Source organism: Sprattus sprattus, assembly GCF_963457725.1.
Source record: "Sprattus sprattus genome assembly, chromosome: 10".
NCBI lineage: Eukaryota > Metazoa > Chordata > Actinopteri > Clupeiformes > Clupeidae > Sprattus > Sprattus sprattus.
The window spans coordinates 13,949,422-13,965,893 of record NC_137908.1 but is presented as its reverse complement, the minus strand read 5'-3'; the positions used below and the strand labels follow the sequence as shown (position 1 = coordinate 13,965,893).

Below are 16,472 nucleotides of genomic sequence, written 5' to 3'. Positions count from 1 at the left end.
ATTCAAGCGGCGCTCCAGAGGCCATCCGAGACCCTCGGATGGCTCTCCGAGGTGCTCAAAGGTATGGTCCCGCTGTGGGATAAAAAATATATGTTTCACATTTAATTAAGTAGGTTAGTATAGGATTCCATAGGATAACATAAATTGAATTGGTAACTTAGTGTGGCCATGTATTCTGTTTGACCTGTTGGGTAAGGTTTGATGAGCTGAGAGAGTTGGTCAAGACTTGGGGTAAGGGGATCCTATGTCAATAGTCTTATCTATAGTGGAGGACAAGGTGGCCACAGTGTATTAGTCCGAGGGAGGGGTTTTAGGTATAAGAGCTCAATTTGCCCAGAGACTGATGGGCATTGTTGGTGAACATTTCATGAACATGGATTGCTTGTAACAATTCTCCCGATATCGTTAATAAATCTGCAGTACCACTCCAGTTGTCTGTAAGTAATTTTGACCACACCACTTCAAGGAGGGCGTTTTAGGGCGTGCCTCGTCGGATCGGAGAGCTCGATCGGACAACCATGTGGGGGCCTTTAAGTCTGTTTACTAGATTACTAGTTATCGCTGTCTGTCTGTACTCTCGCGAGGCTCACTCACTCACGACCAAACAGAGTTGTGCGCTTGCCACAACAGTCTCATACAGGCCGGTGTCCTGTGCTACTTGAGACTATTTTATTTCTAACTCTAAAATGTACTAAAATAAGTTCACTAAATCGATTGCAAGATGTATATTTGACGATCTCAAAAATAGAGAAAGTTTTGGGGGGGCTCCAGCGTTTTCTAGAAGCAAGGCAGGCAGGGTTAGATGGTACTGAAGTAGCGAATTGTCTGCTGCTGCTAGCATTAGCTAAACTCTGGACCTGAAACATTATCAGATGAACTTGAAACATTATCAGAAATTTTTTCCACCTCCATGGACGAATTCTTGATTGCAAATATGGTGTTACCTTAGGTAGTTTTTTCCTCAACTTCTTATCCTTCATTTTCCTCTTTCTTTTCTCACTTAGAAATCGTTTCATGCTTAACTTTGCGACCCAAAACACCACCACACGCCAAATTGTCTGTGACAGAAACTTTCACGTGACCTGGAATATCTTTTCCATGATGGATTTAAGAAACATTTTAGGGTGATACATTAAATAAAAATAATCGTGTTTTCATGCTTATTATGAATTATCATTCGTTTGCAATGACAAATTATTTATTTAAATTCTAAAACATGTCTAAAAAAAAAACTGTAAAGTACGACGAGGCCTCCTTGATTTTGCCCAATGGAACGCACCGCCTCTGGTCACATGACCTGGGATCATATGTTCCGTGATGGATTTAAGATACAATTTAGCTACATAGAATTAAAGAATTGTGTTTTCATGTTTATTATGAATTGTCATTCGTTTGCAATGACAAGTGATTCATTTTAATTAATATTAAAAAAATATATACAGTATATATCGTAAATAGGACGAGGCCCCCTGGTGGCCGAGGCCCTGGGTAACTGCCTGACTTGCCCAATGGGACGCACCGCCCCTGACTGTGTGGGTAGTTTTCCTAGCTAACTAACAACGACCTGGGCTTCTTGATAGCTACTTACTCTCTTTTTTGGGGTGGCATTTTCCTATCTACAAAGCACAAAAGGGTCAAAAATATCAATGCTGAGACCAAACAAATTACTAGTATGAGGCTTTATTATTTCCTGGCATATTTAGGAGCGGGTCAAACTACTGCCAGCTCTCTTTCAGCAAGTCACGATTCACGAAGTATTTCTGACTCTGCCACTAGAGCCAATTAAATGACAGCATTTTGTTTCGCAGGCTCGAGGGCTCACTCTTCTGGGCGACGAAAATAATATTGATAATAATACGAATGAGTTTGCAAATATATTGTGCAAAATATTTTTTTCTCAAATTAACAAAATATTGGTGGGGTCAATTGGGTCTTTCCCAAACTTGGTCGTGACTACCCACACAGCAGGAGACTCAAACGCGGATCCGCATTCGAATCGCCAAACCCGCGTGACTGTCACATTCGTTTTGATGCCGTAGGACGGATCAGCGCCGCCTCCGGCCGGCGCAGTAAATGCTGCTATCGAACAGCAGCTCCTGAGCGGACCCACATCTGATCCGGGGGCCGGACGCGCCTTTGAGGACCGTTTTGGCTCCGCCAAGAGGATTAGGATCGGATCCACGAACGCGGACGCGCCTTAACGGCTGTAACGGCCGTGGCTACATATTAGAGCCCATATCAGTGGAATTTTTATTTGCCGCCTCTCATTGCTTCCAGATTTTCTTTAAAGGAGCCTATACCATTGAGCTGAGCCCTCTTAAGTAAGTGTATTGATTTATTGATATATTGCGAGATTCACAGTAAACATTTGCCTTTGTGTTTTTTTTTTTAATCATCATGTATATTAATGCTGTGTAAATAATATTGTTTGATATTGTATCATACCATTTATGCATCAGACTATTAGCTGATGTGATGATCATGTGAGGCTGAAGCTATTTGATTTAAAAGGGGATAGCAATTTCGGCAGAATATGTTATGGTAGAGTGATTAAAAAAACACATTGTTATTAGGTCTGGTCTGTTTTAATGAGTTACTCATATGTAACCTATGGTAGCGGCATGTAGCTGCTAGCTAGCATGCTGCTAGGTGCGATTGCAACATTTTGCAAGTTATTGCTAGTGAATGTGTTTATGTTCACGTTTGCAATGCAAACTATACATCAAGCTGATAATTTCGCTGGTACTGGTTTTTCGGTCAATAAAGTAGGGTGAATATTAGTCAATGAGCTTGTATGCTATGGTAGTAGTAGTTAGGCTACAATTTTAGCGTATTCACTCGAGGGAATTAGCATTATAATCTAGATGCATCTGGCGGCGATTTAATGCGCCCCGCATTGCGTGTCTTTCAAGCGAGATGGACAGCAGATTACTTAGGGGCCGATCACACAGGAGGGTCCAGGGTCTACATTTATACATTATTATTGTGGTGGTGACTTGTTTAATTCGATGCATATTATATATTAGTTTACTATTGTCACATGGTATAGGATAAGCCTGTGTCTAGTTAGCTTGGGGGCTAAGAGGTTGGTAATGACTAGCATTGTAATGTATTGATATTTATGTATGCTATTGTTATTTATTGTAGGGTAGGATTCTCAGTGCCTTGTCAACTGCTGTCTTCCAGGTGTGTCATTGTTTCGTTTATATTCCGATTGGTTTGTACACTCATTTTGTTTAGTTAGCTTGTCATGCCAGGTTTCGCTAGCATTATGGTATGGTTTTGGTGTGGGGCTAGGCTACTCCCCTAGCCTTGTGTAACGGAAGTTCGCGAGTTTTCGTGAAGGACTTTTTGAGGGCAGACTGTTTAGTTTGTATTTGCTGTTCGTGGCTTGTGTGGTTGTATGCCCTGTCTCTTAATTCTAAGGAAGAGGGTAGGATTCTCACTGCCTTGTCAACTGCTGTCTTCCAGAACAATAAATATTCAAAACAGAGTCGTGTGTCCGCTTGCCAGCACAACACAACGCAGAGTGAACAAGCCACCGGTTACACTTGGGACAGGACCCGCCTAATGTGTTGTAAATGACCATGTGAGTTATCTAGTGTAGTGTTGATTTGGGAATGTTTTATGTGTAAGTCGTCTTTTTTTGTTTTCATAAACATACAATCTGTCTGTTTGATTACAGGTGCAGTCAGAAAAAATGCTCTGACACGGTCCGCTACGGAGGCTGAGGTCACGCGACACATTATAAGGTGGTTCAATCTGACTGGGGATCGGGCCACGAGAAGACGTGCCGTGCCGTCCGCACTTGAGTCCCCACACACGGAATAGCCTATTAAATCGAATCGCCTGACTAAATCAACTGTTGAATAAACTTTTGTATTGCACTTCTCGTCATTCATCAGTTATTCATTTTATGATAGTTAAGCTGTACTTATGGACAGATATAATGCAAATTGTAGAAACAGGGCAAAGTAGAATAAGGAGACAACTTAGACTGTTTGTGGCGCAGCATTTCATTGAAGTTGAATAGGCAAGCTATTTGATGTCTGTAACGTCCTAGGCCTATTATTATTATTACTATTATTATTATTATATAGCACTAAATATAGGCTATTTCGATGCTGTTTGAAGATGAGGGTATAATATAAACAAATATTCCTACTTTCATTATCTACATTAGGCTACAGGGTTCTCTAGGAATAGGTTTTGACATAATCTCACAATGAATGTAGGCTAGGCTACTAAACAAAAGAATATGTACAATATACCTCCACCTCCGCGGAGGTAATAAGGTGTTAAGCGCGGATGCGGATCGGATTCAGTGCGGTGCCACGACGGGTCCGCGAGGTATGCACGGATGCGGACCGGATACAGTGCGGAGCCACGGCGGGTCCGCGAGGTATGCACGGATGCGGACCGAATACAGTGCGGAGCCACGGCGGGTCCTCGAGGTAAGCACGGATGCGGACCGGATACAGTGCGGAGCCAATGCGGGCTCCACTACCGCCTCCGTACCGGATCTGTTAGACTGTGCAAGTGGACCCCGATACGGGTCTGTTTCGCGGGTCCGTTGCGGAACCCGCGACACCTCCGCGGCGGATCCGCTGCGGTGTCCTTTTGCTGTGTGGGTAGTCCCTATGGACCCTATGCAAAATAACGCCCTTGGTCGACCCACCAACTGACGGAGAACATCAAAAGGTTCACACCACTGTCAAAGCGACTGCATGGCCACACAGTAATGCAGTTGTAGAAGCATATCTCGGCTTCAGGAGTCCTCTTGAATACTTCTTAGTTCTCCCAGACTTAAGTGCTACCTTTTATGTGGCGACATAGCCAATTACCTTATGTATGGTTATATTTAGTTTTCAAGTCTGACATGTACTGATTAAACTTTTAACATTTAACATTAGCATTTACATTTTACATTTTACACTTACATGTTTATTTGGCATTTAACATTTTTCAGTGATACCAGATGAGAATGTCGTCTCTGTTGTGAGTGCAGTGGTTAGTAGTTCCCTCCACGCCTCACTCATACTTCAGGGTGGCAAATTGTGTTTTAATGACTGATGCTAACCTCTAGCCCTGCGCATTTTGACACCACCAGCCTTTAATTAATTGATCCCCTGTGTGCATGCTATATGGGGATGTCTCGCACTATTTTAAGATTTACTCTGTGGCCACAAGATAAAACACAGGCCAAACCAGAAACCTGGTGGTACAACAGAAAGGAAAATATTTCAGATGATCGCAAGAAATGTACTTTTTGAGTGAAATTTTGTTTGGCCTTAAAGTACAAAATAAACAAATAAAATAAAAAATGAGGAAACCAAAGAGCAAATGGATGTTGATATTTGATAATCATTAGCACTCCCCAATCTCCCAGTCAGCCTGCTGACTCAGACTGGTGGAGGCTGAAACTTCTAGGAAAACCTCTTCACTGGAAAGAGTTGATGTTGAGGAAGTGATAACTATGGTGATTGGTCATAGCCTCTTCTGAGGAGGGGTCGACTAGATTACTTTTAAGAAGCTAACATTGGAAAAGCCTCATGCTTTATCGTCTCTCCTGGCTTAGCTATTTCATTCATGGACGTGAGCAAGTTTGGGTCAGTCTGAGGAACCGAGAGGATTTTACCGCCTGAGGACCCCAATTGGAAAACAGTAGTCTAGATGATAATGCTTCCACCTCGAAATCAAGATTAAACAGCTTCACAGATGATGTGGAGAATCTAAGTCAAAGACAGAAGCTTCGTCTTTTTGGGTCAGAGCCATAGAGGAAATACACACAGAGCGTACTGGTATGGGTTCTCGGATTCCTGTGTCTCCAATTCAGACAGTGTTCTACATCTTTCTGGTTGTGGTCGGGATCCTGGGAAATGCCACCGTTGTTGGCATCATAGGAACGGGCCTATTTAGGGAAAAGGGTAGAGGTCGCGGCTCAGACATGATCCTGGTAAACATGGCCTTCTCCAACCTCATGGTGTCCATCACGAGGAACACCTTGCTGGTCATAACAGACCTGGGAGTTGAGGTAGGTGGGAGAAGAATAAGGATACGATTAAAACCAATGCTTGTTAGCCAGTGCAAATATCAGAGATAAGAGGTGAAGTATACCTTGCAGGAACACTCCAGGAGGGGAGAGAGAAAAGAGAAGGAGCACAAGAAACTTTGGAGAGGTATTGGATTTAATTGGAACCTGGGAGATATTTCAGTGTTTCATGATGCTGCTATGGGTAATCATTTATTGGAATACTTTTGCTGAACTGTATTTGCAATCTGACAGCAATCCTGTAAACACTCGTTTCTAAATGTTCTGGCCGTATTAAATCAGAAATCAGACTCCCAAAGACATGGTCACCCCTGCCTGCCAGTTGCTATGTAAAGCAGACTGAAATGGGTGAGCCCACATGGTCAGTGTTGAAATGCTAGTGTTGATAATAACATGTTAAAATCATGCAAGTAGAGAGTGATGATGTTAGTGGTGCTTTTTGCAACATTTTTATTTGTAGGGTTTTGACATGGACTTTCTTTATGACTAGTAAAGCACTTATCAGTTAAGTTATGAAGTTTATAAATGACTGAATATGTATCTATAACACTTTGTCTTGTTCCTGAGTTTCCTTGTGTTGACCTTGTCTCACCTGTACAAACATCATTGACGCATACACTTGTAGCATGTCATGATTGAAGTGTGTTTTTATTTTAAGAAATGTTATTTAAAGCCAACAAACATATAAATGGAATTATATTATACACGTGAAGGCTTCCCCTTTACTATTTCTCTGTAATTTCAGCTGTACTCATCCAAGGAATGGTGCCGGTTTCTCATGGGCTTATGGGTGTGGCTACGCTCCGTGAACGTGTGGTCCACCTTCTTCCTCAGCGCCTTCCACTTTAGGACTCTTCGACGGGTCAGTCCCATCAGTGTCAAGAGCGACACATCCAAACTTATATTCATTACCTTTGGCCTCATCTGGTCTGTCAACCTGCTGTACTCCACCCCTGCCTTCATGTTCTCCACCAAGGGTGATGAGAATTCAACAGAGGTGAAGAGCTTCTTAATAGCAACCCAGCCAACATACTCATAATTAAAAGAGCATGGCAAGCATAATAGAGCAAAAACTACAACCTTTACATTGGTAAATTGAACAATTTGAACATGATTTAAAGATGTCTGATAGCACTCTTAATTCCCAAGAGTCTAAAGGATACACTTTGGATTGTGTCTCTCACTTAGAGCCTAATGTTGGTGAGCAGCACCACACGCCCCCTACTGGGCTGCGTGTGGAACTTTCCCAGCTCCTACAGCGGCTTGGCCTACGCCACCACCTCCATGGTGTTCCACGAGAGCCTGCCCATCATCCTGATGTCCATCACTAATATAGGGTCGCTGCTGACACTCTACACCCACAGACGCTTGTTCCTGCACACCCAGAACTCTAATGGCTCCAACCTGAAGAGGATGCCGGCTGAGAGGCGCGCTGCCAAGGTGATCAATGTCAAAAAGTTATAAATAGTCAACCCTTGTGAAATACAAAAATAAGCAGTAAATAAAACATATTTTGAATGACATGTTCAGTGAATTCACGTCAGATTTAAGTGCCTATACAATATGTCAGTCGTCAAATCATTGTATTAGCTGCAGCAATAAAATATGAAACATGAGATGAGATGAGATAAATATGGAAAATGTGGTATAATGTATAGTATCAGAGGTCCAATAACAACATACCTTAATCAACTTCAACTCAAGAGCCATCTACATTGACAAATGTTTAGTCTCATTATGAACAAATTGGAATGACACATGGATTTCTCTTTCTATTCGCTCTCGTGTTCTCTCTCTCGCTCTCTTCAGGTGATCCTGGCCCTAATCATGCTGTTCATCTTCTCCTGGGGTACCAGTGTCATTTCTGTCAACTACTTTAACTATAATCGTGGTCCATCTACTGAGTTCCTGCTGGTCATTGCTCGCTTTGCCAACACTACATTCGTTGCACTCTTGCCCGTTGTGCTAATTATTGGACACAGACGTCTCAGAGCTGTGATAAAGTCTTTCATCTCTCGCTGAACACTGCATACTCCCTTACTAAAGAGTTCTTGTTTTGCAGATCACTGATTGAACACATTAAGTATCTCATGGAAAATTGCCTTTTGAGGACACTTAAAGACTTAAAAGGGCTGTAAAATGCTGTAATACTCTGACTAAGCCTTATGTTTCATTCTGCCCAGATAGTCAGTAAGGCTCATTGAAACATTGCAGACAAATTGTCTTTTTGTTTTATCTTTTGTACTTGTACTTTATCGTTTGTCTCTATATATACACACACACACACACACACACACACACACCTGCACATCCTTCGTTTCGAGGCGGGAAAAATGATGCTGACTCTAAGGGCCAAGCTGATCATGATTGGGAGGTCTTTCAAAAGGCATGTGATGCCCCAGAATAAATACATTATGGATTTTTTGAAGATGTGTCATACTATGAAGGAATAAGTGTCTTTAAATATTTATTGTGGGTCACTGTGTGTGAGTCCATTTGTTTGCACCCAATTGGTGTGACAGTAAGAAATTTATCTGAATGTTTATGAGATCTCGATCCTTGCCATCCTCTGACAGGTCCTGTCTTAATTACCCATGCCCGAGAGATATTTCGGGTTGGTGGGTGGTACTTCCCTCCATGCCACAGGGAGTTTTAATAAGGAAAGTTAAATGCCAGCGAGGCACATTTTGCCCTAACTAGCCTATGATGAATAATTAATCCCTGGTGTCCCTATAACTTACATACTCAACTACAAAACTCACAAATTGCTGAGGGAAACCCCAGCCTTTCAAGGGACTGTGTTGTGTGGTGGTTGATCATCCATGCAAATGCATTACCAGAGATAAGTCAGGGACTATCTGCATATAATAAAATAATAATAATAATAATAAAATATATAATACAATATAATATAATGCTGTGACCCACAAATATATGGAAGCTGTCCACATACTCAAAACTGATATGTGGAAATGGAAGCAACAGCCATAAGAACACATACATTTGCACATTCATCACCTGCAGTCATATAAAAAAAAAAATGGTCAGGAAGTATTTATTTATAAACCTACATGTATGTACATTTTAAAAGGAATATATCACAAACTACAAAGTATTTACAACATTGACTATGTACATACACAATATATGTGGCCGGCTAAATAGTTTAGAATTCACTCCAATAGATGTACATCCAATCAATGTGGGGGGTTATGGTTGCAGATTGCATTTCACCGTGAACTGCTTTTGATGCTATGCAGTCTTGTTAGAACCCTTCATCTTACAGCTGTTTAGTTATTTATCCACAGCTTTAAAAACCATTGACTTAATCGATACTGGCTACTTTACTTCTACACGGCTCTTGTAGATGATTCTGGCTTCATACTGGATGTTTTCGTCATACCAGCGCCATCTTTGTCATCTAGCACACTTCCTCTGCAGCTGTGGCATTCCATCCATGTCCATCTATGTCCAGTTGGTGGTGTTGAATGCCATCATATCTCACTGAACACTGGGAGCTCCTTTCACCAAACATATTAATCATTGCTTAATAAGGAGCTGTCATACAGAGTAACACATACTGTTTTCACTCTCTCACACATATGGCTCCCTTTAATGAAGCAGTCAGAGCTCTTCTCAACACAGTGTTTTCACAATAATTTTACACAGAAAATGCAGCTCTCTTTTGAACTGTAAATATATATCTCAGTCATACAAAAAAAAGTCATACATATTAGCATTTCATTTTGTAAATTTTTCAAGGGCCTTTTATGGAATTGGTTATTGCTATTTTAATTGGTAATTTTCATTTATGAATGTTTTTATTTTTTCATGGTAAAACTGAAAGATTTGAAGGCTCATTCTGTTACATTTTTGTGAATTTTGTTCTAAGCTGCCTTTGATGATTAATAATCAGTACTCCTGTGATTCTCTGTGTTTTATATTGGATTATCTCATAAATGGATCAAATAGACCCATGCCTACATCTCCTTGACTGTTTGCTTCTTTCGAACACCACTTCTTTAATCAACCCACACGCGCGCGCATACACACACACACACACACACACACACACACACACACACACACACACACACACACACACACACACAGAGAGATACATCCACATACACACAGACACACACAGCTGTAAATGTGGCTAGGTTTTACCTCTCACCTCCACTTTTATGATCCCTCTCTCGCTCCGCCCTTTACTCAGCTCTGTCTGATGACTGATGCCTATCTCTGATACTAGCTCCTCCTCTGCTCCGCCTTGTGAGCATCTGGCCCTGTCTGCCCATCCCTGAACCATTCCCACAATCCTCCTCCTCAGCTTGCCGTGCCCCAGGGCCACCACCATGGGGCTGAACCCCACAAACAGCGAGGCAGAGAAGTGCGAGACGGTGAGCAGCCCCTCGGCATGATGCCCGCCATCGTGGTTGTAGTAGGTCACAGCCGCCACCTGCAGCACCCAACACACCACAAACAGCGACACCAGTGCCATGATCACGTGACCCGCCTTGCGTTCGCTGGCCAAATGCCTCCCCAGCTCCTCTTGCTGCTGCTCGTTGCCCCCTCCGGCCGTGACGGAGCGGATGTGTCGTGCCAGCGTGTGCAGGGTTGCCAGGTTGGTGCCCATCATGAGCACAAGTGGCGCCACCTCGTTGAGCGCCAGCGAGGTTGAGGCGAAGGCTGAGCCCTGCTCCATGCTGGGGAACTCCCAGACGCAGCCCAGCAGTGGCCGCGTGGTACAGCTGATCACCATCAGCTCCACGGTGGCGTTGCCGTGCACGTGTGTGGTGTAGACCAGCGCCGGCAGTGAGAAGGCCAGGTTGACACCCCACACCAGCGCCAGGGCCAGCCACACCTGCCGGCGCTCCCGCTGCTGGGCCAGGGGCCCCACCATCATCCTCTGCCGCCGCAGCTTGACGCAGTGGAAGGCGCTGAGGGCTAGGGTGACCCAGCAGCCCACCGCGCGCCACCACACCCACAGCAGCATGAAGAGGCGGCACCAGCCGGGCGCCAGGGATACCTCCAGGCCCAGGTCAGAGATGAAAATGGGCACGGTGCGAAAGAGGGATGTCAGGAGATTGGCGAGAGAGAGGTTCACCAGGATGGTGTCGGAGGGAGGAAGATGGCGGGACGAGCTCTCGGTGGCCGATTCAAAGACCTGGGGATGGGTGAGACAGCACAGACGGAGGATGGATAGAAGACGAAAGAGGAGAGAGGTATGCTATGAGCTGAATTACAAAATAAAATTATTCAATCAATAACTGCTTCAACAAAAAACTATTTACTTTTGTGTAATGACATTTTGTAATTGGATTTTGTGAAATTTCTCAAAGCCTTTCTGTCATAAAGCTGTCATCAGACTGTCTGACTTACCACATAGATAACCAAAATGTTTCCCAAGATCCCAGAGAAAACAAGAAGTCCAAATAAAATGGCATCTACTGTCAGCACCTCAGACATCTCTCCATCAGCTGGGCATGTTTGTGTCTTTGTTTGCCATGTTGGGCAGGGGAAACTCAAGGTCTGTTTCAGTCCTGCCAGTCAGCGAGTCTGAAGCTGAGGCTAACTGCCATCCCAAACTTTAATACTCACATTCAATAATACATGCGAATGACCAGGCAACTACGTCAGCACTCTCTTTGCTGATTGAGCCCCTCTTCTTGGTCATTTACTCTCTCCAAAAAATCTGTTGCCCAGCAACCTTGCCTCTCAACTACTTACATATACAGAATTTGTCCATCAGTGATGATTGTGATGATGATGGTAACAGATGAACTGCTCAGCACAGAACATCTAATGTGCATCAATAATTCATGTACAAGGAAAGTTCAATAGCAGATATTTGATTTGACGTCAATGACTAGGCTACATATAGTCTATATTTTCTGTGTCCAGCAAAGGCTGTATGATCAATACAGTAGTTTTTGAATAAATTATTATATTTATGTGTGAACAGGTAGTGAACCCTGATCAAATACCTGTTTGGAATTTTACTTTTCTTTTTTTTTGTGGGGGAAAAGAACTTCAGCAGGGTAGTTGTATAATGCAACTGTTTGAATAAATCAACTGAGGATGGTAAGAGCAAAAGTAAAATATTAGTCCCATCCAATACAAAATTACTCAAATTGCATTACACAATAATGAAACCACAGACGAATATATAGAAATCATACTCTGGCTCTGGTCGGCCCTCTTATTGGGCTTATTGGCCCTCTTGTGCGCGCGCTTGTGCGTATAACAGCGCTTGTTTGTGTGTGCGAGTGCATTTATCTGTTGATGCCCGAGTTTAATAAAGGCAGGCTATTCATAAAAAACGTACGTTAATGTGTCATTAGTATGAACAGTTGAGATATTGACTCCGTCAGGCTCGGGTTGGGTTCGGACAATATATTTGAATGGCTGACGGGCTCGGGTAGGGCTCGGGCACTACTCTGTCGGACGGGGGGCCGGGCTCAGACATAAAAATTCGGCTGATTCGAAATCTTCTGGGTTCTGCCTTGACTTTTAAAAATGGCGGTATTATGGGGTATAAAAGCGGAAATGTGAGACTCTGGAAAGGATGTAGTTAGTTAGCGGACCAATCACAGCCTTGCGATCTGACAGCGACACCAGCGCCATGATCCCATAGCCTGGTTATAAAGTTACAAAAATTGCAAACACGCAAGGACGCGAGAAGGGGTACAAAAGCACGCAAGGGGCTCGCAAGGGGCTCTTGCACGTGCGTGTTTCTGAAAATGGACATCTTTAAATAGAGCTTTAGACAAACCAAGCCAGAGACTATGCTGCTGTTTTTTTTATTAATTGGTTCTGCATCCATTTTTGAGTTTTTTTTTTATCCAATCCTAAAACACTGCATGAGCTGAAAAACTTGTTGTATTTGCAATAAGATTAAAGCACCACTATACATCCCTATAGAGGCTCTTCTTTAGCACTGAGGGGAGCTAGCGGCTAGTGGACCAGCCACCATTCAGAGGCCATGTCATGCTCCCACCCAGGGGGGCTTATTAGAGACTGCCTCTGCTTGCTCTGACTCAGCGTGTTTGCATTGCCAGTCTCATGACGCATCACTTCAGACCTCAGTTGCGTGCTGTTTGCTTGCCTCTGTTTTTGTTTGTGGGTGAATGCTTTGTCTGTGTCCATAAAATATTGAAGAGAACACAATGTCCTGCACCAAATTGACCTATTTTCATTCTGTCGGCCAAAGGCTGAATGCAGTTTTTACTTTGTGGCTAAAAGAAACTAATTTCATTGACAAAAGTATTTCTGTACAATAGATGTCCTAGGACAACATTTATACTAGGAAATACACAATGCACTATAGTATAGTATATGATCCTATATGATCATTCCGTGCCATCATATGTTGTCCACTTAACTGTTATAACTGAAAGTAGGATGTGCATGAAAGAGCTTTGGTCCAAAAACTGCTTTAAGTTTCGTTAGTAGGCTATTTTGTTTAAGTACAAAATGATTGAGTCGGTGTATTACAGAACACATTCTGTCCACGAAAACAAAGGCACGGAATGTACTGGAACCCTTTTGGGCACATATAGCCTACATCAGTAATATAGCAGAACAGTTATGTGGACAAAATTAACAATCGATGGCACGGAATTATCATAGTGTAGGCCTAGCACATTTTGTGCAAGTGTATTCAGCCTTTTGTCCACAAAAAGAAAAGCACAACGGCCAATTTAGTTCACAACACGAATTATCCGTTTTGTTTTCGGTTTACGAAAGACTGTGCTGTCTTCAATATGTCATGGACGCAATGCTAACACGTTTTTCGTGGACAAAACGCATTATGTGTGTGCATAATAAATGTATGCTTTTCTTGGTACAGAACACTTGGCGCCCCATACTGCAGGTCTCATAGGCACCACCTTCATGAAGACCTAATTAAGATATATGAGCATAATTTAACCACATGAGGTCGCCACATACTCAGCAATTAGCAGGTAGGAACAAAGCGAGTCTACTGTAATGGCATTAGCCACTAAATTCCGTAACGCGATTTATAAAAAAAAACACAACTTTGAACGTGGGAAAACTCCATCGTATCAAATAAATAAATAAACTCCCACATTAAAGCTTGGAGCACTCTGCCACCTGCTCACAGCGCGCAGCCCTTAGTGGAGCAGTTATACCTCAGCCTGGCTGGATGAGAAAGAACCACAGACGAGGAACCAGTGATGTGAGAGGGGACTAGTAGCCTACAAGATGACTCATGTCGTTGACTGAGGATGACTTCAAGCATCCTGACACTCCAACTCCCTCTCCTACTCCTCCTCTCTCAAGACTGGAAAACACATGAGCACCAAGGACGGAGGAATTAGCTGCGACAAGTAAGACAGACATTAACAATAGCAGTTGTTCATTTCTTCCGTCTTGTGATGGTGATCTCTTGATAGCCTATATATTCTTGACTTGCTAGCTTCGTGTTGGCGTGACTGCCCTGTCCTTGAGTAGGCTATGCGCTTAATTTGGCTAAAATGTTATAGCCTCATTTTGTTCCAGAATCTTAATGTCACAGTATGCCATTCTGGTGCTCCGTTTTCAGGTCATCCTTGACCCCTGCAGAGTAGCCTAGCCTAATTCAAGGAAGGTTCGGATTTGTCTCTTTGCATTTAACGAGCTTGTCAGTGTGAGTATGTTATGGCAGCCAAGGAGGTGCCTCTCTGCCTTCCCTCAGTGTTTTCGGATCTCCTTTGGTTGTGACGGCGCTGTCTACCATTTCTAAACAGCGCATGTTGTCAACAGTGTACTGTGGAGGCTGCACTATGACAAGCCTGCCGACATTGGCTCTTATCTCGTTTCTCCCGTTGCTTCTCCGTGCGACCCATGTGGGTGCAACTCTCCGCAGTCGGGAGGCGCGATCCTCCCGGAGATCATCATCACCTCCTTCGGAAGGAGGAGGCGTGAGCGGCGGAGCAGTGACCTCGAACGTGGACTTGCATCCTAACCAGCATAATAATCATAACGCCAGCAGCCCACAGGGATTTCTGAACCTAGATATTGACTTGACCATACCAAAGCCACAGGAAAGCAAACTCAGCCATCACATTGGAAACACTTCAGATTCTGTTAACACCAGCCTCACCAGCAACACCACCACTGTGATGCTCAGATCAAGAGGCCATGTCCAAAACAACGCTAGAGACGCAGGGCCAACATGTGCCTATCGCCTGCTGGAGCAGGATGGCACTGATCACCTCTGTTTTCGCCAAACTCAACGTCATCTTACTTGCCCCAGCGCAGACTGCCAGAGAGTGAATTCCCCTGGGGGGTCTTTGGTGGCTAACTTGTTCGCCAATGGAAGCGTGCTAATCCAGTGGACAGCCCAGGACACTCATTTGGCAGGCAGACGGGGCACGACAGAGCAGACCCTGCATCGCACCCACCGCACAGCTGTGGAGGCCCAGGGTACTGGGTTGGCAGAGCAGGAGGGGGGGACACCCACAGCAGCCCAGCCTAGGGCCCCAGAGCGAGGGGTGCACAGGCAACAGGGTGGCTTCAGGCTGAGCTGCTGGTGGAATGGCAGCTACACACAGTTTGAGTGTACGGGCGTCCATCTTGGCTCCAGCTGCAGGGACTACATGCTGACCGAGTTGCATGAGAATGTGGCCTACCGCATCTGCCTGCGACCCCTGATGACCACAGCGCATGGGTCTATCGCTGATGGCGAAAACTGTGTGGAGTTCAACGTCTCTCCCACTGGGATGCAGGACATTGTGATTGCCATGACGACGGTGGGAGGAGCCATCTGTGTGATGCTGGTCATCATCTGTCTGTTGGTGGCCTACATCACTGAAAACATCATGAGTCCCACCACACACACACATATGTCACACACACACCACTAGCATGCCATCACAGACTCACACTCACATAACACAGTAACATAACAATCACTAACACCACCCACACGTAAACAGGAAATCACCTTGAGTATGTCAGTTGCACACACAGGCACACACTCATATGTTACACTTTAGAAAATAAATATTGATATTAGTCATCGCACAGAAAGTTAATGCATGTAATATCCCCCACACCACACTTAATAAAAACATGATAATCATAATTTCCTCTTGACTTGAAAGATTAACCTCTACTGTATTGTCAAATACATTGTCAGAATTCAGAATTGCTGAATTTCTTCTCTAATCAATAATGTATAAAGGATAAAGAATAATGTATTGTTACCCTTCCCTGTGTCATTCATTAGAGCCCTCCACTTAATGGCAGGATAAATATTCATAATAAATTGAAGACTACTTTAGTTGTGTGAAATGCCAAATGCAATTTGCCTATAGGCATTGATTCAGTGTGTATTTGTATGTTGTCATTGTTCATTATATTTATAGGTTTTCACAAATGTACTACAGAAATAAATTGATGTGCAATA

The 16,472-nt window shown here is 43.6% G+C and overlaps 2 protein-coding genes across 2 annotated transcripts; one reads left to right on the top strand and one right to left on the bottom strand.

The window, feature by feature from the left end:
* Nucleotides 1-4,412: 4,412 nt before the first annotated feature.
* LOC308371218 (olfactory receptor class A-like protein 4) lies at nucleotides 4,413-8,074 on the top strand (the record flags this gene model as incomplete). The annotated part of the gene is made up of 5 exons (XM_080846064.1): nucleotides 4,413-4,631; nucleotides 5,837-6,034; nucleotides 6,798-7,049; nucleotides 7,241-7,492; nucleotides 7,862-8,074. 5 exons carry the CDS (start codon nucleotides 4,413-4,415, stop codon nucleotides 8,072-8,074), a joined length of 1,134 nt encoding a protein of 377 aa, XP_080702190.1.
* Nucleotides 8,075-10,211: 2,137 nt separating this feature from the next.
* ora4 (olfactory receptor class A related 4) lies at nucleotides 10,212-11,524 on the bottom strand (the record flags this gene model as incomplete). The annotated part of the gene is made up of 2 exons (XM_080846063.1): nucleotides 10,212-11,222; nucleotides 11,438-11,524. 2 exons carry the CDS (start codon nucleotides 11,522-11,524, stop codon nucleotides 10,212-10,214), a joined length of 1,098 nt encoding a protein of 365 aa, XP_080702189.1.
* Between the last annotated feature and the right edge of the window lie 4,948 nt (nucleotides 11,525-16,472).